The 27,500-nt window shown below is 46.1% G+C and overlaps 2 protein-coding genes across 3 annotated transcripts in view; one reads left to right on the top strand and one right to left on the bottom strand.

Moving 5' to 3' along the window:
- marchf4a (membrane-associated ring finger (C3HC4) 4a) overlaps nucleotides 1–4,856 on the top strand; it is a 17,515-nt gene extending 12,659 nt beyond the window's left edge. For both annotated transcript variants that reach the window (XM_062527489.1, XM_062527488.1), the window contains one exon: nucleotides 4,318–4,856. In XM_062527489.1, coding sequence (XP_062383473.1) covers nucleotides 4,318–4,820 — 503 coding nt within the window. In that variant the 3' untranslated portion in view covers nucleotides 4,821–4,856. The remainder of the gene's footprint in view (nucleotides 1–4,317) is intronic.
- Nucleotides 4,857–6,496: 1,640 nt separating this feature from the next.
- The window catches only part of pcca (propionyl-CoA carboxylase subunit alpha), a 30,355-nt gene continuing 9,351 nt past the window's right edge, over nucleotides 6,497–27,500 (bottom strand). The window contains exons 7-23 of the mRNA XM_062527487.1: nucleotides 27,232–27,363; nucleotides 23,596–23,632; nucleotides 23,370–23,448; nucleotides 21,599–21,701; nucleotides 21,071–21,165; nucleotides 20,315–20,465; nucleotides 18,694–18,837; nucleotides 17,829–17,903; nucleotides 16,814–16,882; nucleotides 16,543–16,618; nucleotides 15,855–16,068; nucleotides 13,993–14,095; nucleotides 13,341–13,439; nucleotides 12,869–12,922; nucleotides 9,549–9,689; nucleotides 8,088–8,165; nucleotides 6,497–7,966 (exon numbers count right to left, since the gene is read on the bottom strand). Of these exons, the coding sequence (XP_062383471.1) occupies nucleotides 7,898–7,966; nucleotides 8,088–8,165; nucleotides 9,549–9,689; nucleotides 12,869–12,922; nucleotides 13,341–13,439; nucleotides 13,993–14,095; nucleotides 15,855–16,068; nucleotides 16,543–16,618; nucleotides 16,814–16,882; nucleotides 17,829–17,903; nucleotides 18,694–18,837; nucleotides 20,315–20,465; nucleotides 21,071–21,165; nucleotides 21,599–21,701; nucleotides 23,370–23,448; nucleotides 23,596–23,632; nucleotides 27,232–27,363 (1,719 nt within the window). The 3' untranslated portion in view covers nucleotides 6,497–7,897. The remainder of the gene's footprint in view (nucleotides 7,967–8,087; nucleotides 8,166–9,548; nucleotides 9,690–12,868; nucleotides 12,923–13,340; nucleotides 13,440–13,992; nucleotides 14,096–15,854; nucleotides 16,069–16,542; nucleotides 16,619–16,813; nucleotides 16,883–17,828; nucleotides 17,904–18,693; nucleotides 18,838–20,314; nucleotides 20,466–21,070; nucleotides 21,166–21,598; nucleotides 21,702–23,369; nucleotides 23,449–23,595; nucleotides 23,633–27,231; nucleotides 27,364–27,500) is intronic.

Genomic DNA, 27,500 nt, shown 5'->3' with positions numbered 1-27,500 from the left:
AAGTCTCATATGGGGGGGAGGACAGAGACACACAGATGCATATCTCTGTGACAAAAGCTTACTGCTGAGAAGAGGGGAGAGAGAACGCGAGAAAGAGAGAGAGTGAGAGAGAGCGAGAGAGAACGAGAGACAGAGAAAGAGAGAGAGAGAACAGAGTGCTAGGAGGAAAGAGGAAGCATGCAGAATGATAAGAAGTGTTTCACCTTCTCAGTGAAAGCGGGTCTTGAACTCTTAATGCCACTGCTTGCAATGAAAGGCACGTGTTCTTGCATTTGGAAAACAATGACATTTACAATACGGACTCTATAACCTGTAAAATCATAGTTGTGAGTTTGAATGGAGGGTTTTACTGATGAATGACTGCTGCCCGGTTTCCTGGGCTTTTCATTTTGTTATTATTTGTTGCTGCAGTTTCTCAGTTTTGCTCCACAGGAAAGTGATTTGTCTGAACAAATGGGATTGGCAGAGCAATCCCTCCAACCGAACTGCCTTAACAGTTTATCACTTGGGACCACGGGAGGAAATGTATGTCTGTGTGTGTGTGAAACTGAGTGGTTGTGTCCATGAGTGTGTGTGTGTGTGTGTGTGTGTGTGTGTGAGTGTGTGTGTGAGAGAGAAAGAGAGAGAGAGAGAGAGAGACTCACTGAGAGGATGACTGAGAGTATATGGAAATGTGTGTGTACATCTGCACATATACGTGGCATAGGTGTGTGTGTGTGTGTGTGTGTGTGTGTGTGTGTGTGTGTGAATGACTCTGGTGGTGCATGCACAGAGAGAAAAATCAATGGGTGAGTCCTTCAGAGTCTCTTGGTGATGCATCACTCTGTCTGCTTAAGCATTTAGATGGAGTGGATGAATGAACCTCCCCTCAGAGGATAGACAGGAAGAGAGAGAGAGAGGGAGAGAGAGAGAGAGAGAGAGAGAGAGAGAGAGAGATAGTGGAAGGGAGAGAGAGAGAGGAAGGGAGGGAGGGATGGATGAGTGGAAAAGTGCTCCTCGAGAGCAAGAAATTGAGGAAAATGGTGAGAAGAGGAAGAACATGAATGGGACAACGGAGAGGGTTGTTTATCGCTCAGAGCATCATGCACACACAGCTTGCTATTTATTTACTTGTTTCCAAGAGCACTATGTAGGATACGGAGAAGAGGTCAGTGATGGCTTGGATTTCCTGCCCCCACACCACACCCCACACCACAAACACAGACCGGACCTGTCCCATTTACTGCATTGGGGCGCGAGTGTGCACTTGTGCACTTAGCTAAGTATGTAGGCGTGTCCCAATCCTCTTATGAGACCCAGCCCAGGCCACTTGCGGTGTAGTAGAGCATCTCCCCACATCTCCCCACCCTACAGCCTGCCATACCGCTAGTTATATATAATCAGGTGCACTTAGCCAGGTGTGGAGGAGAAGTGTGTCTCATTCGTCTTGCTCAGAGCTGTCGCATTCTATTCAGTGCAGCAATACATACCTTCATCCAGTGCAAAGGAGAAGGCAGGGACGCATTATAGGGAAATTAGATTGCGGGGAAATTATACCGGTAGTTATGTTCACATCAAAGGAAGCGCGTTTATAGAGTCCATCAATCAGCTGTAGTGTAAAGACTGTCTTTTGAGCCAAGAGCTCAGTTAGCACGGTTCCCATAAGGATTCTCTGTCCAAAGGCAATTTTGTGCCTCAACTGAATAAGATTGTCGCATACACATACAGACATATTAGCCACGGAAAAAAGGGAGTCTGTAGTGTAGCTTAAAATCATAAATTCGAGAGCCATGGCACTCTTATAACATATACCAGAGCTTCAGAAAGTAAAAGTCCATCACTTATCTGTAGCAACCATTGATTTAAACCAGCTGATTATGATTAGCACAACTTTTCATCCAGGTAGAGCAGTTAATTAGTGAGATGTGATTGTCTGTGTTCTCACAAAGGGCACAGGTAGAACCAGTACGTGGTTGGATTTTTACTTTCTGAAGCTGGACTTTTCCACCTCTGCCATAATACCAATATGCTATCTGCTGCATATTGTTTACCGAGAAGCGGCGAAGAATTAGCTTTGGACAAAAGTGTCTGCTAAACACCATAACCATAACCATAACAGTAAAGTGTACTGTACCAACTAGGCAATCATTGAATTGAGTTAATATGATTTTGTCCACATGAAAACAAATGCTTTTAGGTAGCAAGCCAGCCATTGAAACCAAGTATTATGTAACTGTCTTTTTTTGCTTTTGATTATAGAATAGACTACCCACACAATAAACTGTTTTTTATGTCAGTCAGCAGGCTCCTCCATTTCAAAGCAGGCAGCCCAGTTTAGAGATGAGTGGGCCAGATTCAGTGCAGACAGTCAAAAGTTTAGCTTGTAGAAATTGGGCCATGCTTGTCTGGCTCATGTTAGACAGACATTATCATTTAATAGCAAAAACTCCATGTATTCCAATTCTAGCCTTCAGGTTTAACTGTGCAGGAGGGAAAGTAACCCAGCTCCTCGTGGAGTCAGACACTGGGCTGAGCCGTTCCAATTTTTGCAAAATTTCTGTCATCAATTCATCCAGTCGCATACATGTATCTGTTGAATTTCTTCATTCGAAGCAAGTGAAATGATCATGTTCCATGTTCCTGGGAAGGACCCCCATAACTGACTTTTTTCTCACCTCTCCTCTGACAGATGTAGCTATTGAGGGTGTGAGAAATAAGCCGTTATAATTAGACTAGGAGACAGTAATACCCAATCCCAGCGACCAGGAGGGAGAAAAAGAAGAAAGAGAGAGAGAGAGAGAGGGACATAAAATATGGATTATGAATCTATTCAGGTGAGCTGCTGAGACGGCGGGTTTGGGTCTGGCTCTGCACACGGCCCGCAAGTGGCCCAGACGCGGCCGCTGCTGCCGTTCCCACCTCGTAATTGCGACCAAAATTAGCACTTCCCTTCCCAGCTGCCAGCAGGGCCGCCTGGGGGGATAGAGGAGGACGAGAGAAAGAGAGAAAGAGAGAGAGAGAGAGAGAGAGAGAGAGAGAGGGAGAGAGGGTGAGAAGAGGGGGTGAAAATCCCTAATTAGAATTTTGGGAGTAGGGTGCAGAGAAGGGGGAAAAAACATCGGGCATGTCTCCAAAATTCTAAACTCGGTGGCTGCTCCGGGAGGGAGGTTCGTTGCTTCCAGACGGATCAGTGTGGAGAGATGAGAGAGAGGGAGAGAGAGAGAATAAAAAGAGTTAATGCGACAAAAAAAAACCTCAGCCTCATAGAAATGCTGAGCATTCCTCCACCGCGTTGCCTCCAGAATGAGTTCTCCCCAGTTCTCCCCCCTCAAAGCCTGAAAGCGGCTTGCTGTAGATTTCCCTCGATCCATGTCTCACACCCACCCAGAGTGTTGTCTGGGGACGGACCACCCCCCCTCCTCCACTCACATACACACACACACACACACATGCATACACACACACACACTCACTCACTCACTCACTCACTCTCACTCACACCCCCCCCCCCCACACACACACACACACACACAGTGACCAGGCCTTGTGGTGTTTAGTAGACAATTAGGCAATGCGATGTGGCCTGAGCACAGTTCAGCAGACTCACAGTGTTTATTTGGTTCTCTCAGTTCACACCCAGCACGCCGTGTGGCTGATTCACATGCTGTAACTCCAGTTCACACAGGATGCGCTCGCTTCACACGCTTCACGCTGTGCTCGCCGGTGCACTCGTCTCTGCCTGAAAACCTCTCTTCCCTCGTTAGAGGAATTTAATTTGTCTTGTTGGCAGCCGACACAGATGTAACTACCAGAAATAGAGCAAAGGCTCTCGTCTCAACTGGCTCAACAGATTGGAGAACGGAGGAAAGCATGCAGTTGGAACACACTCTCACACACACATACACACACACACACACACACACACACACACACACACACACACACACACACACACACACACAAATATACACACACACACACACCATGCACAACATCCTGTGCCTCTAGAGAATACCGTTATAAACACAATTCCCCACTTACTCATGAGCTGAGAATGTATCAAGGGCCTCCTACCCACAGCAGACTGTGTTTCAGCATACTTTGCATGTGTGTGTGTGTGTCAAAGAGTGTATTTGCAGACTGACTTGTTTGTTGACGAATTTGATTTATTTAAACCTGAAGGCTGCTTTCAGTGCTTGTTGATTCCTGATTTCCCTCAGCTCCAGGCCTGGACTTTGAAGAGATGTGGGTGTGGATGAGACTGTGTGTGTGTGTGTGTGTGTGTGTGTGTGTGTGTGTGTGTTGAAGTAGCGCTCATTTCTCTCTCTCTGTCCTCAGCTCTGATCGTCCACGAGGGTCCGTCTGTGTTCCGCATTTTTAACCGCTGGCAGGCGGTCAACCAGCAGTGGAAGGTGCTCAACTACGACAAGATGAAGGACACGGACGAGCACCAGAAAGCGGGGGCCAGCCTGCGGACCCTAACCTTCCCTGGCCCCCACGGGTCCGGCCCGGTTCCGGCCAACGGTCACGTGGGCTCGGCCTCGGGCTCCCCGTCCCTCTCCTCCCTCATGGCCGCCACGGAGACGCCAACGGCGGTGCCAGTGGACAGCGGCGAGGGGGGGCTGGCGGCGGCGGGCGAGCCTGAGGCGCAGGACTCGTCAGAGATGTCCGGCGGCGGCGGTGGCGGCGGCACCAATCACTGTGCGTACAGCATCCTGCAGCGGCTCAGCCTACAGCTCCGGACGCAGCCCGAGACACGGACGCAGACGCAGACGCAGCCCACACCGCAGCCGCAACCGGGCAGCAACCGCGAGCTGGTCATGAGAGTCACCACAGTTTGAGGGAGTGCAGTCGAGGCCTTAACCCAACATGCCACTACCCCCACCCCCCAACAGAGGACCCACCCAACCCTGCCTGTCTCATGTCCTTGTCTTTTTTATATGAAAAGATCCGTTTTACATGAATGCAGAAAAACAGAATTAAAAATAAAGACCTTGACTGCTGTTTTCCAAGGTTTGAAAAATGCTTGGGACACCTTTGGTATCTTGGTTAGGTGTGTAATTAAGGGAAGGGGGTGATTGAGCCTGAAAAGGGTGTTTTTTTTTGGTTTGGTTTTTTTTGGTCAGGTGAGAGAAGGCATTTTGTAGATTCCAGATGTGATGGAAGATTGAATAGCACACATAAAGAATAAATCTGAGATCTCTTCGCTCATCCTGCCAGTGACTGCTGTTGGCCCAGTGACTCCAGCGGGCCAAAGATTCACGCTCGGTCTCTTCATCAGCAGTTCAAGCACAAAACTACAGGACAATCCAGGTACATCAAACAAACAAAAACACACACACATCTGAGGTCCGATCTTTTCATCTGTTAAGCCCAGTACTGCTCAGGGTGCCAAGTGGGTTTAGAAGAGTTCAAACGAGTTTCTGAAGTGACAAATTCATGCACACAATTTCAGGCATGCACCCCTCCCAACAACCTACTGATTTAATAACTGAACAGGCTCCCTGAAAAGGAATGCATCTTTAATGGCACATGTATTGTTTGTTGTCTTTAATGGTTGAATTGTACTTGAATGAAAAAAAAAAAAGAAAAAAAATGAATATGTCCTTGTGTAGGCCAAAGACATTCTTGTGACGTTGATTGTTGCAGCTGGTTGTGGGTTGTTGCAGGGGAATCAAGGGAGTGTGGTGGCCTTTAGAAAGTTTTGTTTTTCAGGTGGTGTTGCCATCAAAGTGACAAAACGTGATTAATATCACACTCCTGTCGGCCCGTAAGCACAGAATCGGGACTCGCATCTGGGACGACTTCTGTTTTTCTTCTTCTTTTGTAATATATGTGCATAAATGTAAAAAATGCTACATTAAAATGGGTTCATGATACAATGGTGTAGCACTTAATTACCTTGTTGGTTCTGAAATACAGAAGTGATACATGAAGGTGGCATCACGCCATTTTCTTGTCAGGCAGCAATAGAAGCTCTCCACAAGATGGGCTGTAGGACAAGCTTCTGAGGTTTCATTGCTTACTCCAATAAACATCTACCAATGAAGGCCCAGTTCAGTTACAGCATTTATTATATATATATATAAAACCCAACTTACTTTAATTTCGAACAATGTTGCATTTTGTGACCATACAGTCCAGAACAATTGACTAGCTGCATGAAAGGCTCTTGGTGAGAGTTTATTTCCTGTGGAGCCAGGTATGTTTGAACCTACTGCTATTCTGAATGAATGTAGTTAGTGTCTACATGGACCCGGTTGGGTGTTGCACCTAGTGAATCAGCATGTTACGATAAATGACGCTAATTACATTCAGAATAGAGGCAGGTTCAAACACACCTGGCTCCCCAGGAAACAAGCTCTCCGAGAGCCTTTCATGCAACTAGTTCAGTGCCTAAAAGCATATGACCATCTATTTCATTCTACCATATTCACAATAACAATAGGGTGGTAGAGTGCTGACCCAAACTGACTGGGAAAAATCCACATAAAATCAACTACACAGTGGACAGGAAGAGGATTAGAATCACATTTGTTTATTTTTCTCCCAAGGGGGAAAACATTCATTCCCCTAAATATTTTTTACAAAAACCTTTTCCAGAAAACAATTTACAAACGAATCAGTGACTCGAGGCATGTTGGAGCGAATAATGCTGGGGAGCCGAGCCAGGGGTCAGCGAGTCAAAGGTGAAGGGTCACGCGTCTGGGATTGACTGCCACAGCATTAGAGCAGAAGCTACTGCCTGAGATCATGGCAATCCATCTTACACCAATGCGCATTGTACACCAACCTCAATTACCCCATACTAAATACATCTGAGAAATAGATGTCTATCATACACACGCACACACACACACACACACACGCACGCTCACACAGACTCCTAAACAGGCTAGTACAGATCCTAAATAAAAAATAATTCTTTCACCATACTTTGATTCCCATTGGTACAATGTGAGGAGAAATCATTCTCTCCAACTTCACTGCCATGGTACATCACATCTTGAGCTTCTGTCTAGGGCCGCTGTGTGTGTGTGTTTCCATATTTGAGAGGGGGGACTAAAAGAAGATACCTCTTTTACAGTGCATTTCCTCGAAACCTCTAGAGATCTCCTCCACTTGTGTTTCACACTCATAAAACAAACAACACACTAGAAATAACAACACATTCTATTTCAAACATTCTAACTATTCACTCCTGAAGGATCATGATTTTCTTCCTATGACTAGAGGGTGAAGGAGAAAGAGAGAGGTGTTTAGCGTCCAGAAACAGATGTTCTACCAGAAGAAAACACATGAAAATGGCGGGAGAGCGTGAGCTCCCAAAGACTAAGTAAGAACATTTTCTCTCCAGACGACACTCCCCGTAAGGCAGAACACAGCCCGCCCAGAGGTGAAGCTGATAGTTAGTGGAATGACAGCTGTGTCATGTGATGTGACCAACCCATGTGCATGTGGGGCTTGAGTAATTCTGATGTGTGTGCATGAATGAGACAGAGCTGCTTGTCCAAGAAGGTTGTGATAAAACCTGGAAGGCACACGTGTATACATGAATGATGCACTTACATTTCTGCCACCTGTGAGCTAGGGGGCGGTAGAGTGCAAGAGAGCAAAGAGAGAAGCACCAGGCGGCGATCCAGTAGAAGAGGTTTAACACGTGGCCACGTAGGTAAGGAGAGCAAAGGAGATAGAGGGGAAACAGAGATGACAGTCGTCCCTTTTGGAGCACCGAGGAAGGGAATGTTAAGTCAATTCTACTGAGTGGTTCTGGGGTACTCGGTTAGTGTGTGTGGGGCATCTGAGCTGTGGTGAGGCAGGTCCAGGGGCAAACGGGGCAGGTTAGAGTGACCGTCTGGGAGGGGGGTCGGGGGTCAGGGGTGGTGTGGTGTGGTAGATAAGGCCCCTCCGCTCCAGCTTACTCCAGTTCCACCAGAAGGTCGCCCTCACCAACAGTCTCCCCAGCTTTACAGTGTACACTCTTCACCTGTTCAACACACACAATCACAAACAGATGAGGTGAAACAAGTCAGCGTATTGCAGTGTGTTGGTAGAGTGGCAAGTGTATGGCACTGATAAGTGTGAGTAAGTGTGTCATATCTACTGACCTTGGCTGCCTTTGCTGCAGTCATGCTGTTCTGCATCTTCATGGCTTCAATGACACAGATCTCCTGGCCTTCAGCCACCTGTATGACACACACACACACAAATCCTGTTCAACAAACGACTTAACACCGCCTTCACACTTTTTTTTGTCAAACTCTGCATCATCCAACATTCTCCGCCTGCGGAGTTCTAAATCTTGTTCTAGAACCCTGTTTCCCTCTTCCTCCTCCTCCTCCTCCTCCTCCTCCTCCCTGCATCATGGCCATGGATAGTTATGCAGCAAGTCTCGCTGCACACCTCCCCTTCCAGGTAGATATATCTCCGGCATTCACCGCACATAACCTCAAACTCTGCATGGAGTCTGCTGGCTCCCATTCATCAGTGAGGAGTTCCATTAAACGCGCTGGCTTTATACAAATATTTATGAGCATGAATGGATTCAGCCTGAGCCGGTGCAGAGTTATGGGCGAATCAATGGCCCTTCAGGAGATTAATGCGCGTTAATTAGGAGGAAGCCGCTGCTGATAAGGAAGGGGGAAAAAATGATATCCTGATGAAAAGGCGCTAAAAGCCTGACTTACTGGAAGCAGAGAGTGAGAGACAGAAAGAGAGATAGAATCTGGAGAAGACTGAATGAGGGAGAGAGAGAGGGAGAGGGAGGGAGAGAGAGGGAGAGGCAGGCAGACAAGCTGAGGAAGAAGGTGGAGAGACAGAGAAGGAAGTGAGGCAACTAGATTAAAAGTACAAGAGGGAGAGAGAGAGAGAGAGACAAGAGAGAGGGAGAGAGAGAGAGATGAGAGAGCAAGAGAGACAGAGAGAGAAAGAGAGAGGGGGGGAGAGAAAGAAAGAGAGAGCTAGAGAGACAGAGAGAGGGAGAAAGAGAGAGAGAGAGACCAGAGAGAGCAAGAGAAAGAGAGATGGAGAGAGCATCCTGGAGGAGGAGAGGAGCGCAGACGTGTTAGTGTTGGCTGGAGCCAGCCGTCTGGTGTATAATGCATGAGGCATTAGTGCTCTGGCCTGGGCCATGACATCACCAGGCCATCAGCTGACAGCCAGGGCTAGAGCTCAGCCATGGGGTCTGTGTCTGTGTGTGTGTGTGTGTGTGTGTGTGTGTGTGTGTGTGTGTGTGTGTGTGTGTGTGTGTGTGTGTGTGTGTGTGTGTGTCTGTGTGTGTGTGTGTGTGTGTGTGTCTGTGTGTGTGTCTGTGTGTGTGTGTGTCTGTCTGTGTGTGTGTCTGTCTGTGTGTGTGTCTGTGTGTGTGTGTGTGTGTCTCTCTCTAAAAAGTTGTTATCTGAGTGGTGATACGCAAGTAGGTCAACCTGTCTGATATGGCTTGCTTAGTGAGTGTGTGTCTGCTATGAGAGACACAAGGAGTGTTACGAGAGGATGGCTCAATTTCTGTGTGAGCGTGAGCAAGCGTACGTCTGTGTGTGTGTGTGTGTGTGTGTGTGTGTGTGTTTTACCGTGTCTCCAGGCTTGACGGACACAGCCACCACGGTCCCAGGCATGGGTGAGCGTAGGATGCTGCTGGTGTCTTCTGGAACCTTCTCAGGCATATGCTTGCTGAGTGTTGCTGCCAGTTTACTCAACACACGCAGCTTGAACTGCAGGGGGGAGAGGGGCAGAGTGCAGAGTTCAGAGTTCAGAGTTCAGAGTTCTACAAAATCAGCTTCAAACTGCAGCAGAAAGGGTGTACTGTCAACTGAGATGTGGAAGTCCAACATACACATTACACACACACTCAAAGACACAGCTTAGCGTTTAACCCATGACAGACAGATGGACTTTTTAAAGCTATGTTCATACACACATATCACACACACATTAGCTATCAGCATCACACAAGCACTCAAGCTCACCAACAGGTCACACACAAACACACACACACACACACACACATAGTGCTTAACATCCCATCCCATAACATGGCCTAACATCCCAGTTGTCTCACTCAATCCTCATCACCTTAAGAACTTGGTAAAGAGCACAGCCTTCTAGAAGACCCCAGAGGTCCACCATGTCCATTAGACAGAGACAGACAGAGAGAGAGAGCGAGAGAGAGAGAGAGAGAGAGAGAGAGAGAGATACTTCATCCCCTCTCACCACAGGCTACCTCATTAAATGTTGCTTGTGTTTGAGTTTAATGCACTAAGCCATAGTGATGATACACCCCTATTCTGCAATGTTACGTGAATCTAACAAAGAAGACCTTGGTTGACTACTTGGCAAGGGGTGCAGACTTGGTCTTTACCCACAACGGACAGCAGAGGGCAGTAAAGGGCAGCCCCTTAAATCTCACAGAAGGCTAACTTCAACTGCACACTGTAACTGCAGCGGTAACATCCCATTTCTGAAAATGGAAAAATCCAATCAAGCGAAAAATCTAGCCTTCGTAGGTTTTTGTCGCTTCATCTCCAGCGAGTGTAATTTCATTTTTATGGCTTTATATCACTGAATGATCAGCAGCTAATGGGAAAATAAAGGAGACGCGGATAGAGAGGAGAAATGAGCAACAAAAAAACACTGCTGTAAAAAAAAAAAAAAAGACAAACTTGAGATCTAGAGGAAGAAAAACCCAAACAGAAAAATCCATCATTCCTGCTCTAGGGCTTTTTTGTTTTCGTTCCCTCTCCGCTTCATGTTAAGCCAGTGGGGGGTCCCCGTCCTTGACAAAGCCCTGTCCAGAATCGCCACCCTGAGAGATCACAGTGCCTCTCCCTACGGTGGCCTGTAGGGTAAATTTAGCACCAGGGGAAACAGGAAAAAGTCATTCAGGGACAAAAGAGTGAGGTGAGGCACAGGCCGTTAATCATGGATGTGGGGCAGCCTAGCGGACGCTCGGGAAGGAAAAGGGCATTCTTTCCAAGAATCTCTCCCTGGAGTGATGGCATCATCCTGGCTACATCAGGTCACACAACTAGGGCAGAGGGGTCACGACCTCCCAACAGGCCAGGTGACGGGGCTAACAAGGTCACTCACACTCACACACACACACACACACACACTGTGTGCACAATGACAGTGAAGTCATTGCGCCCTCACACAGTGCCCTCACAAGTTTAAGGTGCATGCTTCTAACAAATCTGATATTACGGCACATTTTTGTTCTACTACTTTACTTGTAGGCACCAATACTCAACAGGAAACTAGAAACCAAATACATTTTTTACAGTACATTCAGAAACCGTCGGGAGGACCGTTGAGAAAGCCCAAAAATTGATTTCCAGTGTGGCGTCAACGTCAAAGCAAGCAGAGGAACAGAGGAGATCACACTCCTCCTTTCTGTATTAAACTACTGCAAACTACTCAGCTGGCAAAAACCGCTGAATTTGGTCTACTGAATACACTGTGTGTGGACTGTTACGGTCATTGCTGGTCACTGCCCCTAAGTTCCAATATTTCGGCCCACTACCACCTTAATACTACCTACAGTCATTTCCCTCATATAAGCCGCATTGTGTATAAGCCGCAGGACAGTGTTTTATGCAAGTTAAAAGAAACAAAACCATATTGATACCATATTAACTGTCCCCGTGTATTAACCTCATAGCTCATAGCAATTCCTTGAATTTCCCCTTGGGGATCAATAAAGTATCTATCTATCTATCTATCTATCTAGCTGAAGAAATTTGGAAAATCAATGTATAAGCCACGGCTAATAGTCTGGGAAATTACTGTACTTAACACTCTACAGTGGGCCGCAGGACCCTGTGAGTGCATCTCATGGACCCAGAGAGAGGGAGTTTAACGCGCGCTGACTCCAGGCCTGTGCCTGTACTGTGCGTCAGGAGGGGCCCTTCTACAGCGGAGCCGCCAGAGGGGCAGTCCGAGGAGCGGTCAGCACCCTGCAGCGCCCTCAGCAGAACCAGCAGGTCAACAGGACACAGATGGACGTGAGTGAGCACGCAAGCCGCCTCTCCACTCCTGCCCTGAAACCCCGCCAAACACACATGCACGCAAGCGCGCACAAACACACACACAGACACACACACACACACACACAGACACACACACACACACACATACACACACACACACACGGGTGAATGTGCGGAAAAGTCACCACACCGCCACTTTGAAACCCTAAGAGCCGAGAGCGAGCCTACTGGGGATGAGGGGTGTGTGTGTGTGGGTGGGAGTGTGTGTGTGTGTGTGTGTGTGGGTGGGTGGGAGTGTGGGTGGGTGGGTGGGAGTGTGTGTGTGGCTCGGGAGGGGAAGGCTTGTGAGACGAGACGAGGGGGGTCTTTGATCAGCATCCACCCTGCAGGGCTAGAGCGTGTCCTCTGCTAAACACATCACTTCCTGCTTCCTGCTGCATGCTTATCCTGTGCTGTTTGTTTGTTTGTATAAAAGGATGAGAGAAAAAAGATAGAGGGGCTGCACAGTATTTATGGGACAGTTAGAGACCAACTGTCTTTACAGCAAGACTGTTTACCTATGGCACATCATACAGTGTGTGTGTGTGTGTGTGTGTGTGTGTGTGTGTGTGTGTGTGTGTGTGTGTGTTCAAACAGCTCTTAAATAGGACAGCAAAAAGCATGGTAAGAAACAGGATACATGGACCACCGCCAAGCACAATACGGCATCCATCACACAGCATGGGGTACATGGATCCACTCACACAAATACCCTACACACACACACACACACACACACACACACACACGGCAGCTGGAGGCTAACCAGATTGTGAAATAGGTTTTTCCTGTTGACATGTATGAGGTGGCTGCACACGAGCAGGAGACAGGAGTGGAGATGCCATGAGAGGAGGAGGGAGACTCACCGTAGTACCCAGATACTGCAGACTCAGGTCCCCAGCAGCACTACGAGAGAGGCACTGAGGAGAGGAGAGGAGGAGAGGAGGAGAGGAGACGAGAGGAAAGGAGGAGAGGAGGAAACGAGGAGAGGAGGAGAGGAGAGGAGAGGAGAGAGGGGAATAGACTAGATTAGATTCAACTTTATTGTCATTGTGCGGAGTACGAGTTCAAAGACAACAAAATGCAGTAAAAATGTAGATTAGATTATATGATTTAGAATATATGAGTGAGGTAGTGGAGAAGATGGCCATTTTTTAATTGAATTATAATAGTGTAATTGAGAGTTTTACAGGCAGGCAGACAGATACCACACCATTAGATCTCTCAGTCTTGCTTTGATCATTTTGCGAGAAAGAACACATATGGGATATATGTACATAGTGTCTCAGATGTGTGTGTGTGTGTGTGTGTGTGTGTGTGTGTGCTCCGCCTACATACCTGTAAAGTCCTGTGCGTGCCGTTTACTGTGACGTTCAGGAGAACTGAGGCCAGATTCCAGTCTCCACACACCTCCACCTTCTCACCATCCACCTCCACCTGTAAACAAAACACACACCGGGACAGTGTTAGGCCACCATCATCCACAGCACTGCCCAGTGGAGGGGTGTTTTGGAGAGAGAGAGAGAGAGAGAGAGAGAGAGAGACAGACAAAGTGAAAGAGAGCGATCATTTGTGGCTGCCTGAACCCTGTCTCCAAAATAAATAAAACACACTTGTAACCCATTTGCGTCGAGGGAGCACAGGTGTCCAAACACCCAAGTAGGCAGTGACGACAGACAGACACAGATGTGCAGCACACGAACAGAAAGAAGTGACCACGAGAGGGAAAGGAGTGGTGGAGAAAGGGGGGAGGGCTCACACTTCAAATGAAACTGAAACATTAAAGGCTCTTTGGGGTTATGATTATTTTACCCCCTACACACACACACACACACTTCAGCATTCTGTGGTGAAAAAGGCAACAGTAGGATGTTGTGTGTGTGTGTGTGCGTGTGTATGTGTATAAGCAATTTGAAGACAATTGCGTTTTAATTGGAAAGTACAGAACAGCAGTTGCTAAATGTGTGTGTGTGCCTGTGTGGACACTCACTGTGTAAGTGGTCCCCGACCGAGACACACCGAGCATGTGCGCGCCCTTGTCCAACTCCACACAAAGCTCCCAGCTCCTCCGCTCCTGCTGGGTGTTGGACACCCTGAAACAACACACACACACACACACACACACACACACACAAAATTAGAAACATTCAGCTAACTTAGGGCAACAGGACATCCATCCAAACAGGAAGCCTTCGTGGATTAAGTCATTTATAAACACACACATACACACACACACACAAATGAACAGATAAAAGACACAGGTACCTCAGTGTGTCATGTGATCGATCAATCAAACTATCATGTCATTGTGTTCAATTTGAAGTACACTCTAAACGGACCTCTGACTATGGTGACTGAATAAAGCTACATGTAATATAAGTCCCTTTCCTTGAACTCTTCTGATGACATCATAAGGCAGAGTGTCAACAACATTAGGTGTAGACAACATAGAGATTCAGTTAGCCATTTATTTCATGTGAAACCTTCTGGTAAAGGGAGCCATTACATGATATGTCTGCCCCCTTACACCTCACCCCAAAGTAGGTCTGAGAACCAGATGGGGTGTGTGTGTGTGTGTGTGTGTGTGTGGAGGCATGTGGGGAAAGGAGAGGAATAGAGGAGTGTTTGGACAGATGGCGGATGATCTTGAGGCGCTGAGTGAAAGCTACTGCACTGAGGATCTCTCACACAGAAGCATCCTCCGAGTCTCATCTCACACACACACACACACAATCACAAGGAGCTCATCCTCTGCTCACATAACACCCACTACACAGGGGGAAAATCAAACAAGGCTTTTCAAAAATGATGAGTCGGAGCAATGCAGCTCCTAAAGAGGCAGCAAGAGAGGGAGGAAACAATAGGAAGAAAGAAAGGGAGAGAGAGAACAACAGAGAGAGGCAGAGGACAAGAGCGAATGACCAAAATACTGCCGGAGTAGGAAGAGGACAAGGAGGATGGGCAGACTTTCTGAAATCACATTCAATCGTAAATCCTTCAGCCGTTCTCACAAAAGGTCCAATTCAGGAGCATTAACAGCCGCTCTTGGCCTCCATTGAATGGTCAGATACTCTCATGCTTTACAAGGTCAAAATTAAATTCTAAAATGTTTTTCTTTTTTATATATATAGATGCAGGTACACTGATGCACTTGTCCAGTGGGTGGCAGTAGAGCATCAGCGCATCTGCCTCCTACTGACACAACAGGCAAGAGGGAACAACAACACACAAGAAGAAACCGCAGAAGAAACAGTAGGAGCAACGGACAAATAAGTCCAGACACACAAACACACCCACAGCACAGCTGACATAACAAACAAGGATGTTTACAGAGGGACTGAAAGAGAGACCAGTGATCCCGTAGTGCTGCTGTGGAGACTCAAAATGCTAGTCAAGCTTTGGCTAGTGAATATCTAGTTGCCAATGTGTTAACACAAACGCACCAATTACTTTTTGCCCATCTACTTGTGATTTGCAGGAGTGTCTTGTTTACAAACATGACACTCCTGCAAACATTTTGAAACTTTTGAGCTGTTGAGTTGGCTGAGGATACCATCATTGAATAGAATACAGTAATTTCCCGCATTTAAGCCGCATTGTGTATAAGCCGCAGGACAGTGTTTCATGCAAGTTAAAAGAAACAAAACCATATTAACGCCATATTAACTGGCCCCCCTGTATCAACCTCATAACTGAAGACATTTTGCAAAATCAATGTATAAGCAACAGCTAATAGTCGGGAAATTACGGTATGGTAAAAAAGTATAATAATAATATATTATATATATTATATATTTTTTTATTATTATAAAAAATAATAATAATGTATTTGTAGACGCCTCCGTGGCTCACCTGAGATCTCCTAGGAACTTCTGTGAGCGGATCTGCGCAGCCACGAAGAGCGCCGCGGCTGTGGCCAGAAGCTCTCGCCGCTCGGGGGCGGTCAGCGGGTGACCTTTGAACCCCTCGGGGTACACCTCTGGCAGGAAGGCCGTGCTGATGTCGCCGGAGATGAAGCGCGGGTGAACGATGATCTCCCGCAGGAGTGGAATGTTATGGGTCACACCTGGGAAAAAACAACAACAACAAAAAAAATAGATAAAATGCCAGAAAAAATGAGGAAGATGAGGAAGGACATGAAGATGAGGAAGGACATATTTCCTTTTGCTTCAGAATGACATGTTTACTTGTGTTTATAGTTTAGTGACAACTGACCCATATTTGCAAGGAATCACTCAATTGGTACCCTTGTAAAGGCTATTCCTATTAGGTTGGCAGACCCATAGCAATATCAATGGAAGCAACTGGCAGTAGTCAATGCAACTGCAGTCCTCTAATGTTATTTTAGAACAGAAACAACAGAATAACAGAAAAAGAAAATGCAAGATTGAAGTGTAGGCTGAATCTCATTCCATCCAAATCTAAACCAAACAAGGAGCAGCACAAAACGAGCTGGGAATTTAAGACCACTGCCCTATACAGTATATGATATGATATAGTGTGAGTGGATGTGCATTGCTGTGAGAATCCTTGAGCATACCTCTGATGACATAATTATCCAGAGCATCCTCCATTTTCTTCAAGGCCTCGTCTCGCGTTTTTCCATAGGTCACAAGCTGAGGAGAGGATGATAGATAGATAGATAGATAGATAGATAGACAGATAAGACAGATAGATACTTTATTGATCCCCAAGGGGAAATTCAAGATGGGAGACATTGAGGAGATGTACAGTAGCCGCAACAAAACACCAAACTTACTCCACATTACCACATGGCTTTTAACAGTGAACACTGTGAGACACAAACCAACCTTTGAGATCATGGGGTCATAGTAGATGCTGATGTCACTTCCTTCTTGGATGCCACTGTCAACACGAACCTATACAGAAGAACAGGAAGATTCTGATTCAGAACACTAAATTCTTAAAACTATCCTGGAGGACCCATCTTGGAGGACGCATGAACTCTGCAAACCATCCACCATTTATACTATTTGGCTGAAAAAGACAGGAAAGGTTCGCAAAATAAAAATAGACATAAAATCGTTTTCAGCAAAGACTTATGTCTATTTTTTCAGAGTGCAAACCTTTCCTGCCCTTTTCTGATATCTTTTGGCTTGACGCACATAATTTGGTTACAAAATGAGGGTTAGGTGCATCTACCGCCTGATCTTATATGCCAAGGCTGAATAACTACCCAGAGAATATGAGCAATATATTGCCAACACTAGACCAGCACAGCAGAAGAGCCTCTCAGTGTGTCATGTTTTCATTATTTTTCTAGACTTCTCCCAGAGGCTCTCTAATGCAGACACAAAAGCATTTTTATTTATGGAAAAAAAAACCTGCATGTACACCATAAACTGTGCTTGCCTTTCTGAAACTCAGAATATGAAAACAAGGACCAAATAATGTGGCGGCTTAAAAATATACTGCTTGCCAAACAATAACACAGGATTACTACATCAAATGCTCTCACTGTGTGTGGTTTGTGCTTGCTTTTGTGTATAGGAATGTGTGTCTGTGTGTGTGTGTGTGTATGAAATGGCTGATAGAGCTGCCTGTGGGTTTAGTGGGAATCGGGTAAGTGACTGTAGCCTACTTCCTCTGCAGAACCACGATGTCATCACCATCACTTATCACACACACACACACACACACACACACACACAATGACTTGAAGCTGCAGAGTGCAGTGCACGTATTCAGATCCACATACTACCATCAATTGGTCAATACTACCCAGTGAGGGTGCACAGATTCTGATGCAACTCTCTCTCTGTGTGTGTGTGTGTGTGTGTGTGTGTACGCGTGAAGAAGACTCACATTGGGCAGATTCACAGGCTCCTGATATTGAGAGAGTCGCCCAATAGAGGGCAGCCCAAATGACTTGTATGGGTCCTGAGGAGGGACAAAAGACAGGAAACATTAAGCCACAAATAAAAGGCCACAGGAAACAGAGGTCAGGGCAACCTTGCGGCCCCTGGCACTCACCTAATTACTCCCCCAGGTTAACGAGGGACCCCATCCCCTCTCTTTTCACCCCAAACCCCTTTATTCATCAACTCCTTCCTCTCTCCTCAACTAGTAAAGACAAATGTCCTTATCTTCCCTGTAATGTTCAATAACATATGAATAGAACCAACATGTAGATATTGTCCAGTGTACAATGGCTGTTCACATGCACTTCAGTATCCTGGTTAGGGTCGGGATTTTGAAGTATCATGGTTCTATTCTTGCACGTGTAAAAATCATATCCCGATTTCAGAACCCCAGATAATATCTTATCGCGGTTTTGAGAAATCCAGTTGTGTTAACTGGAGCATTCCTAAAGAAACCGGGATACTGTTCAATGTATACAGTATATTCCGAACATGACTGCAACCCAGAGTAAGCCTCATAACCAAAATACATAAGTCCATGTAAGCACAGACATTGAGTTCTGATATAGTATATGTTAGAGTGTATGGTGCGTGTGTTAGGCACCACAATATACAGCTTACTGAGTGTACATAAATCATGTATTTAGGTGTGTGAAGTAACAATTAGTAACTGCCTAATTAACCCAAAAAGGTACAAATACTGCTGGGTACAAACTCACAGACAGCAAACCAACATGTTGTGTTTACCCAGTGTATTTTGTTCAGTGGCCCTATCTATATGTATACTATATACATATTGCGGTCAGTACCTCAGCATAGACTCTGCTCTCAATGGCCCAGCCATTAATAGGGATGTCCTCCTGCTTGTGCTTCAGTGGGTAACCCTTGGCAACACGGATCATCTGTTGCACCAGGTCCACACCCGTGATGCACTCTGTGATGGGGTGCTCCACCTAAGGAGGATGGGGAGAGAGACGGAGGTGTCAGCACCAGCCAAACACACTTGCATCTACACACACCAACCAAGACCTTGGGGCAGAATCTTCATGGAATTTATACAGTAATAGATTTCTTTCACCAGTGTCATCATCATGCATGCTTTACTGACCAATGCAGGCTTGTCAACGCCCTAAATAGCTAGGTCATGAATGCTAAAATGCAGTCAGTCTGCACTGAAAGCTAGTCAGTCAAATGTACCCCTCGGTCTTGTCTCAGCTTGCTGTGTCAATGTCACCAGCTAGTTTAGCTGTCCAATAAGCCAGGGCTGCTTTTGAAGACCTGCCTAGCCTCCTGCTACTACCGACCTCCACTGTGTTGACGTCCATAAACAGCACCCCGAGTAGTCTGCTCCTGTGGCAGGGCCAGGGCCAGGGCCAGGGCCAGGGCGGTTCCCGTGAGCGGAAGCCCCTGAAGCGTGCCGTCTGTGGGCCTGGCGTGCTCCCTCACCCTGCTCCCTGCTGCTGCACTCTGGGAGGTCTGCCCTAATGAGCCCCAGCGCTGGGCTCCTTTCATCTCCGCAGTTGACCAGCTCTTCTCGCCCAGCTGTCTCCTCTATTCCTCTATTCCCCTCTCTCTCTCTCTCGCTGGCTCTCTCTCTCTCTCTCTCTCTCTCGCTCTATCCCTCTCTCTATCCCAGACCACCTCTTTCTTTTCCTCCCTTCATTCTTCTTACACTCTCGCTCTCTCGCTCATCCCTCTCTCTGTGCCAGTGTCATGAAAGCTTTTATAAGCGCCTGTTGAACTGCTGCCTCCGGCTACGTGGTCTGCCTGCCTCTCCTGCTTCATCTTCACCCCCCCCCATGCAGATTATGGCCGATGCATCATCATGGAGTCATGGAATGTCGCAGACAACACATTGCAGGTCGATCAATAGGCCACATTACAAGATGATTCCTCCTTCGGCATCGTTCCCGACTTTTCACATTCGGGCACGACACTGGTTTGGAAATTTGGCTGCAAAATCGGCCTGAAATGATGTAGCACTACACCACTGTCCAACATACAGTATGTCTGCTGCCACTGTGAGAAGCACACGGGTCATTGATCCACAGATCTTTTTTGGCTTTATTTGCTCTGGAGATTTGGGATAACAGTAATATGTTCATTAGACTGGTTAAACCCTGTCCGATCTGCAAGCAATTTGATTTCGCCCTGCAGCTCAGGCTGGAAACCTCCAAATCTTTCTATCCTACTTCTGTTAGAAATCTATGGGAACCAATCACAAACTGGCTTATCCACCTGGCGCACCCAGATCGTTGGTCTGATTGGTTAAAGGCCAATCCAAATATGTACACAGTCATTTCAACTATGCCTGTTGATCACGCCTCTTCTGCAGTACCCCCCAGACTAATGTTCAATTTTAAAAAAATTGAGCTTGGTCTGGTGATAGCAAGGCTACATGTTCATTGGATGATCTAGAGTTTCACACACCTGCAGACGGGTGTTCATCTCCAGGAAGTAGAAGTTCTTCTTTGAGTCCACGAGGAACTCCACAGTGCCAGCGGAGGAGTACTTGACCGCCTTGGCTAGAGCCACAGCCTGCTCCCCCATGGCCCGCCGCGTCTCAGGGTCCAGAAACGTGCTGTCGGATAGATAGATAGCGTGTTCAATAAGTACAATAAATAACTTAAAAAGTTTTACAAATCTGACTTAATGACATAGTATCTCTATGCTGTGTGGTCATGCAATGTTTCAAATGCTCCTGCACATGTGCTCTGAGGAGCAATTAACAGTAACAGAGCATACAGAGTTATTAGTCTTAGGGTTGAAATATGGCTAAGACTTAAAAAAAGTGCAGAGTTTTGAGGACTGACTGAAGGACTGTTTTGGTCATCTTGGTGCAGAAATCCTTCAGTTTTAAATCTAGCACCAGTGGAAATGGAGGGAACTTTGCAACTGCAAGCCACTGGCAATAATGGGGTGCCTCTCAACATCTCTCCTCGATCCTCGAGGGGCGTTCCCACTGATCTATAACTAACACTGGATAGACTATTCCATTGTTACCGCCCCATCATTCTTTATCTAGATCAGTGACGAGGATCGAGGAAGGAAGGGAGGGTGTATAAAAGACCAAATGAGAGGCACCCATGGATTTCACAACGCAGCGCTGCCACTTGAGCATATAATGTGACCCCCCCCCCCCTTAAGAGAATACGAGAGGGCCAAACAGAGAGGAGGTGCTCAAACCTGGGCGCCTCCTCCACCACCTTCTGGTTCCTCCTCTGGATGGAGCACTCCCTCTCGTTCAGCCATAGTGCATTCCCCAGCTTATCCGCCAGAACCTGCCAATCAGACACCAGACAGACAGACGTCACCCGGCAGCCAAACAGAGACACATTCAATCATAACAACCAGCCAATAATGACATACACACTACTCACAAAAAGTTAGGGATATCTGGCTTTTGGGTGACATTTTTTGTTTCAGTACAGAAAGTACAGAAAAACTTAACTGTTGAACATGCATATTCAAAGGTTTAGAGAAAGTCACATTAAGTTCACCCGTAAATGTTATAGTGGATTTTAGGTTCATCCTGAAATTTCACCCAAAAGCCAAACATCCGCAAGTAGTGTATGTACCTATATAATGGCAAAAGCTTTGCACAGAGCGTCCTAACATGGTAAACAAATAATTAAATACGTATACATTTCTACAATTAATCATTTTCATACTGGCTGTTTGGTGACACTAGTGGGAGTCTGTTATCTATCTCACCTGGATCTCGATATGTCTTGGGTTATCAATAAACTTCTCAATGAGGAGTCGATCGTCCCCAAAGCTGGACGCTGCCTCCTGTGAGGAGAACCGAAAGCCTTCCCTGTGGGAGTGGACATAAGATAGAGAGACAGAATGAAGACAAAGACAGCACACGTACAAACAAAACTTAACATCCAACTGAACAGAGAAACACAACTAACTGTTTCAATGCATTTTTCATGACATTTCAATGTCTGGTGCAAATGTAAATAAATATCATGAATCATGAGGTCTCCGAAGTTGAAGTTCAGCTCATAACAGACAAGCAGATCAACAATAAAAACTGTGACCCTGACCTTTATCTCTTGACACTTTGAAGTGGCATGCATGTCAGATGAGAGCTCAAAGCCCACACACACACACACACACACACACACACACACACACACACACACACACACACACACACACACACACACACACACACACACACACACACACACACACACACACACACACACACACACACACACACACACACACACACACACACACACACACACACACACACACACACACACAGTGCAATCACCTTTTGGTTAAGAGTGAGTATGAAAGTAAACCACCCCCTCCTTGGTAATTTCTCTTTCTGAATCTTCCCCTGGGCTCATTAGCCTTTGTGTGATAAATCCAATTAGCTGATAAACAAAAAAGCGCATCTTGGCTGAGGAGATAAGGGTGATCATTATCAGCCCGCACTCTACCCACAATCCTCTCTGATCACGGGGTGTCTGGGAAAGACTCGGAGGAGAAGCGAGAACTCAGAAGAGAAGATAGTCAAGAAGACCGAAAGGGGCTCGTTATAAGGTGATTGCTGAGGACACACGGGTTTTTAAACACAAGTTGTGGTCAAAGCGGAGACTATGTACTGGACAGATTACTCTAAATCTCTTGTCCACACGTCTCTGCCAAAGTACTGCTCCTCTTTACACAGCCGCTTTGGCTCTCTTGCTTCACTTCTCTCAACATCTTCATCCCCACACCACCCCCCCCCCCCCCCCCTTCCATGATCCTGTTTTTGCTCTACATTTCCATATGATTCTGCCCCCCCCCCCCCCCCCCCTCTCCCTGCCCCCTGCCCTTCTGTGATGCTGAAGAGTAAACACTTCCCACAGAGCTGCCCTCTTGCATCAGACAAGACCACCCCAGATTAAACTCAGGGTAAATATTCACCCCCAAAATGCCCACCCAGTAGAGACCAGACCCACATTTCCATATGGCATCTCAATTGCTTTCTAGTGTAAGAAACTGATACACATCTGATGGTGACTCCCGAGTCCCGACTGTATTAATGAGCGTATTCTGTTGAAAACGTTTATTGACCAGGTACCCCCACACTGTCAGTCTAATGACCAATTATACACTACTCACAAAAAGTCAGGGATATCTGGCTTTCGGGTGAAATTTAATGTTTCCGCACAGGGAGAGTACTGAGACATTGAACTTTTGGACATTCAACAGTTTAGAAGTCACATTAAGTTCACCTAAAGGTAGTGGATTTTAGGTTCATCTTGAAATTTCACCCGAAAGACGAATATCCCTGATTTTTTTGAGTAGCGTAAATTAGCACTGCCATCAAACTGTTTCCCCAAAGCTCCCACACAGAAATCACCCAATCACTGTGACACAAACAGTCACCCCAAGACTCTCTTAGTATGATGGTGCTGTGCACCAACTCCAATAGTGTGCTTCCCATATGTGCTCTCCAGCCATTTATTCACTGCCTCACCTGGTCTCGTCGTCATTCCAGGAGATCCTCATGCCTTTGCCTCCTCCTCCGGCTGAGGCTTTGATCATTACTGGGTACCCTGTGACAGAGAGAAGCCACGTTAAAACACACACACACACACACACACACACACACACACACACACACACACACACACAAAAGTCCCTTATTTTGCACATGGTAGATATGGAGGTATTATCTTAAGTGCTACCAAAAGAGCTCATACCGATTTGATTAGAGATCTTCACAGCCTCCTCAGCATCCTACAGTGAAAACAGACAAGAGAGAGCAAACATGTCATCAACATCAGTCCTCTTCAGAAATCAGGGGAAAATTGACACTGAAGTCTTAGCCATTTGATAGACAGCAATGATGCGGTAGTTCTACCAGGTGGCCAACAGGGGGCAGAGTTTGTACTGGTAGCCCACGTTAATATGGCCATTACTATGGACCAACAAACTGCCTTGGAATGCTGCATTATTCCCACACAGGGACATTTAGGGACAGTGGTCAGGTGAAGCCATTTATTACACAATTGAGTGTGTCCTTTTTAAATAACAATGATAACTGAAATCACCCAAATAGTCCTGATAGAAAGCTTACATAATCAAACTTGATGGCAAGATGAATGCAGCATGTTATCAGAAAATATTTACACTCATCATCAGCCCAAAAGCTGCACATCTGATACAGGTCTTTCCAACATGACAATGAACCAAAGCACAAGGCCAAGTTTACCTTTCAGTGGCTACGGCAGAACAAAGAGAAAGTTTTGGAGCGGTCATGTCATCAGTCTCCTGACCTGAATATCATTAAGCCACACAATCTCATACCTGCATGCAAAACAACCCAATAATTTTACAGGACCTAGAGGCTTCAAGAATGGGCTTCTCTATCCTCTGAGAAGGCACTCAATCCACTAAAGAGGTCAAAATACAGTATTAAGTACTAAGGGAATGCAAACTTAAGAATGGGGATCACTTCATTATTTTCTTCATTTTCTTTAACAACTGCACGGTTCTCTATACCTTATGGTTTCATTTGAATCCCATTTGGTGTTTTGCCTGATCATTCCTGTTTTCTTAAAAACAGAAAAATCATGGTATATATTTTACAACATTTTGCCAGGACGATTCTGCCACATGACCACCACGCTTGAATTACAGTGCTCTAGCAGTTCAAATGACACACTCCTTAATATAATAGTTCTGTAATTAAAAATACATGAGCATGTGAAGGTGTCAATCAGCACAACAAAAACATCTCTCCCCGTATTCACACATCGGCGGTGAGTTTGCTTTGGCAGCTGTGGGGTGTCAGGGCCGCCCCTCGCGAGTGTGAGAGATAACACCGCGGGGACGGCCTGAGATAGCAGCGCTGGATGACTGGGGTGACACCTCAGCAAAAGTTCACGACTCCAAAACGCGCGCATGTGTGTGTGAGTGTGTGTGGAGAGCAGCGGTATGTGTAGTCATCAGGCCATACCGAAAAGAAAAAAAGCCACTCAAAAAAACGTCAATGGCATCAGAGAGCACTTATTTGATTGGTTCATTTGATTGGTATTTAAAAAGCATGACAAAACAGCCGTGTCAGAGCTTACAGATCTAGAGTGTCTCTCTCCATTATCCCCATCCTCTGCCACAGTGAGAACTACCCGTAATTTCCCGACTATTAGCCGCGGCTTATACATTGATTTTGCAAAATGTATTTCGCTATGAGGTTAAAACAGGGGGGCAGTTAATATGGTGCTAATATGGTTTTGTTTCTTTTAACATAAAACACTATCCTGCGGCTTATACACAATGCGGCTTATATGCGGGAAATTACTGTATGAACTCAATGACACAAGAAGCCTTCAAATAGAAGCATTCACCATGGAGAATGCAGAAGATCTAACATATAGATTCTGACCACTAACAATTGAAATTATTAAGTCACTTGCCAAATCTTAATGCTTCAGGGCTTACAAAAAAATAGCGTTAACACTTTTTTGACAGACGCTCTTGGGGGCGGTTCTCTCCAGCCCCGTCTTGCATGCGTGTGTGACATCAGTGATAACATCAGTGGCCTGAGATGGCTGGGGTCTCTAACAGTGTCCCTGCCGATGGCCACAAGCGATCGCCTCCAGCACGTGATAGCAGCAGGACAGCAATGAACACCTCTGAGGAATTTCTCTACAATGACTGATTAGAAGGACCATTAAAATCCCAGTGTTAAGATAACGACTGGACCAGCAATGGCTGCCAGCACAGCACAGCACAGCACAGCACAGCACACGAGTGCTGAGAATCCCAACTAATTCGGCCGAGTCATCCATTTCTCTTCAACAAATAAACCCTAAGAGGTTCAATAATGGAATCCATAATCAGTGTCTCAATTTTGACATTAGAGGGAGTAGAAGTCACTTGGATGTATTTACGGATAAATCGATGGATTCCAGCCAAAGTTGGCAAGTCTTAATGATTGATGAGAAGTGTAATCTGTGGTTTTGTATGTGATCAAATGAATGTGCTTCCAGCTAACCCTTTAAGGTAAAAAGGGTCACATTTACAACTGAGCAACATTTAAAGCATATTGCTCGGAATTAACATACTACTAACAAAAACGTAGCGGAAAGTTGACACGTCCATCACCATGGTGACACAAAAAATGTACTCCATCACTCACCCACAAACACACACACGCACACACACACAACAGGGTTGTGGTTTGCTTTTGCAGCCCTGGGGTCTGTTTCACACCAGTGTGTGAGGTGTGAGATAGCATCAGCAGGCCCCAAGATGAGGACGGCGATGGCAGCCCCCCCCCCCCCCCTCCTACCCTCCACCCCACCCCCCTCCTCCCCAATAACTGCCCCTCTCAGATGCAAACGCAGCCCAACGGCCAGCCCTTTCAGAGTCTCCCTTTGTCCCCCCCCCCCCCACCCCCTTCATTTTTACGAGGCCCATCAGCGCAGGAAGTGTTAAAACGGCCAAACGTGGGACAATTAAAAGTCCACTGCAGCAGCAGCAGAGGCAGCAGGCGGAGAGAGAGGGCAGAGAGGGGGGGGGGGGGAGAGGTTCTGACGCTGGGGCCCTGCAGCGCTTCCATCAGCTTGCTTTGGTTAGGACACAAGATCAGCACCAGCATTTTGCAACTCACTCACTCTCTCTATTTTCCTCCCTCTCTCTCTCTCTCTCTCTCTCTCTCTTGGTTTCCGCTTTCATGCCTTGTACGCTAAATTACTGAAATTAGGCTGTTATGCTCAAATAAAACCACCAAGGCTGTTTGGAATAATGTTCATGACAGCATAATTCTTTAACTGTGAGCAAGAATGGCATAAAATGGAAGCGCCACTTGGAGAGACGAAGACAAAAACAGACTCAAAGACAAAGACTAAACACAGTGCAAGGGCACATGCATTCAACCAGTCGGCAAATAAGGTGAATGTTGGAACTTCATAGATTACCAACAAGAGACCTTATATCTTTACTGGACTGGTCATGTTTTTTCATCAGTTCATTCCTTATTCCAGAGTTAAAGCACTATAAGTATGATCATCCTTTGCTTAGATATGATCTGCTCACTGGCTCTAGCCAACACATTTAGATTTCTTTGCTGAACATACGCATGCACATCTTCATTATTCATTGCCCATGTCAACCTGTGTGATCTAAACAATTCTATCTACCTACTCTACTGCACATATGAGTGGGATGATACAACACCAACACATTAGACGTGTCGAGGTGTTGAAGTTACCACCACAGGAGGATGGGCAACAGAAACACAACCCAATAGAGGGAATCAAATTCACTTATTGTTTAGATTATGTAATACAGAGGACGTATGACACGCTTCCCCATATGGATTCTTTGGTCACCTTGACAACTCCATCAAATCCAGGGATGGTGTTGACGTTGGCTGCCTTGGCAATGATCTTGCTCTCGATTTTGTCGCCCATGGCCTGAATGGCGTGTGTGTCCGGCCCGATGAAGGTCACCCCCTCAGCCGCCTGCAGAGAAAGAACAGACCATAAAACAGTGCTTTTCAACCTTTTTTGAGCCACAATACATTTTTTTATATCAACGGCACACCACCAACCAAAAACTTAACAAAATTACACACTGTAGCCTAATACAGAAAAAAATA

Source organism: Sardina pilchardus, chromosome 23, assembly GCF_963854185.1.
Source record: "Sardina pilchardus chromosome 23, fSarPil1.1, whole genome shotgun sequence".
Taxonomy (NCBI): domain Eukaryota; kingdom Metazoa; phylum Chordata; class Actinopteri; order Clupeiformes; family Clupeidae; genus Sardina; species Sardina pilchardus.
The sequence above is the reverse complement of the archived record's forward strand: the minus strand, read 5'-3'. Positions and strand labels throughout refer to the sequence as shown.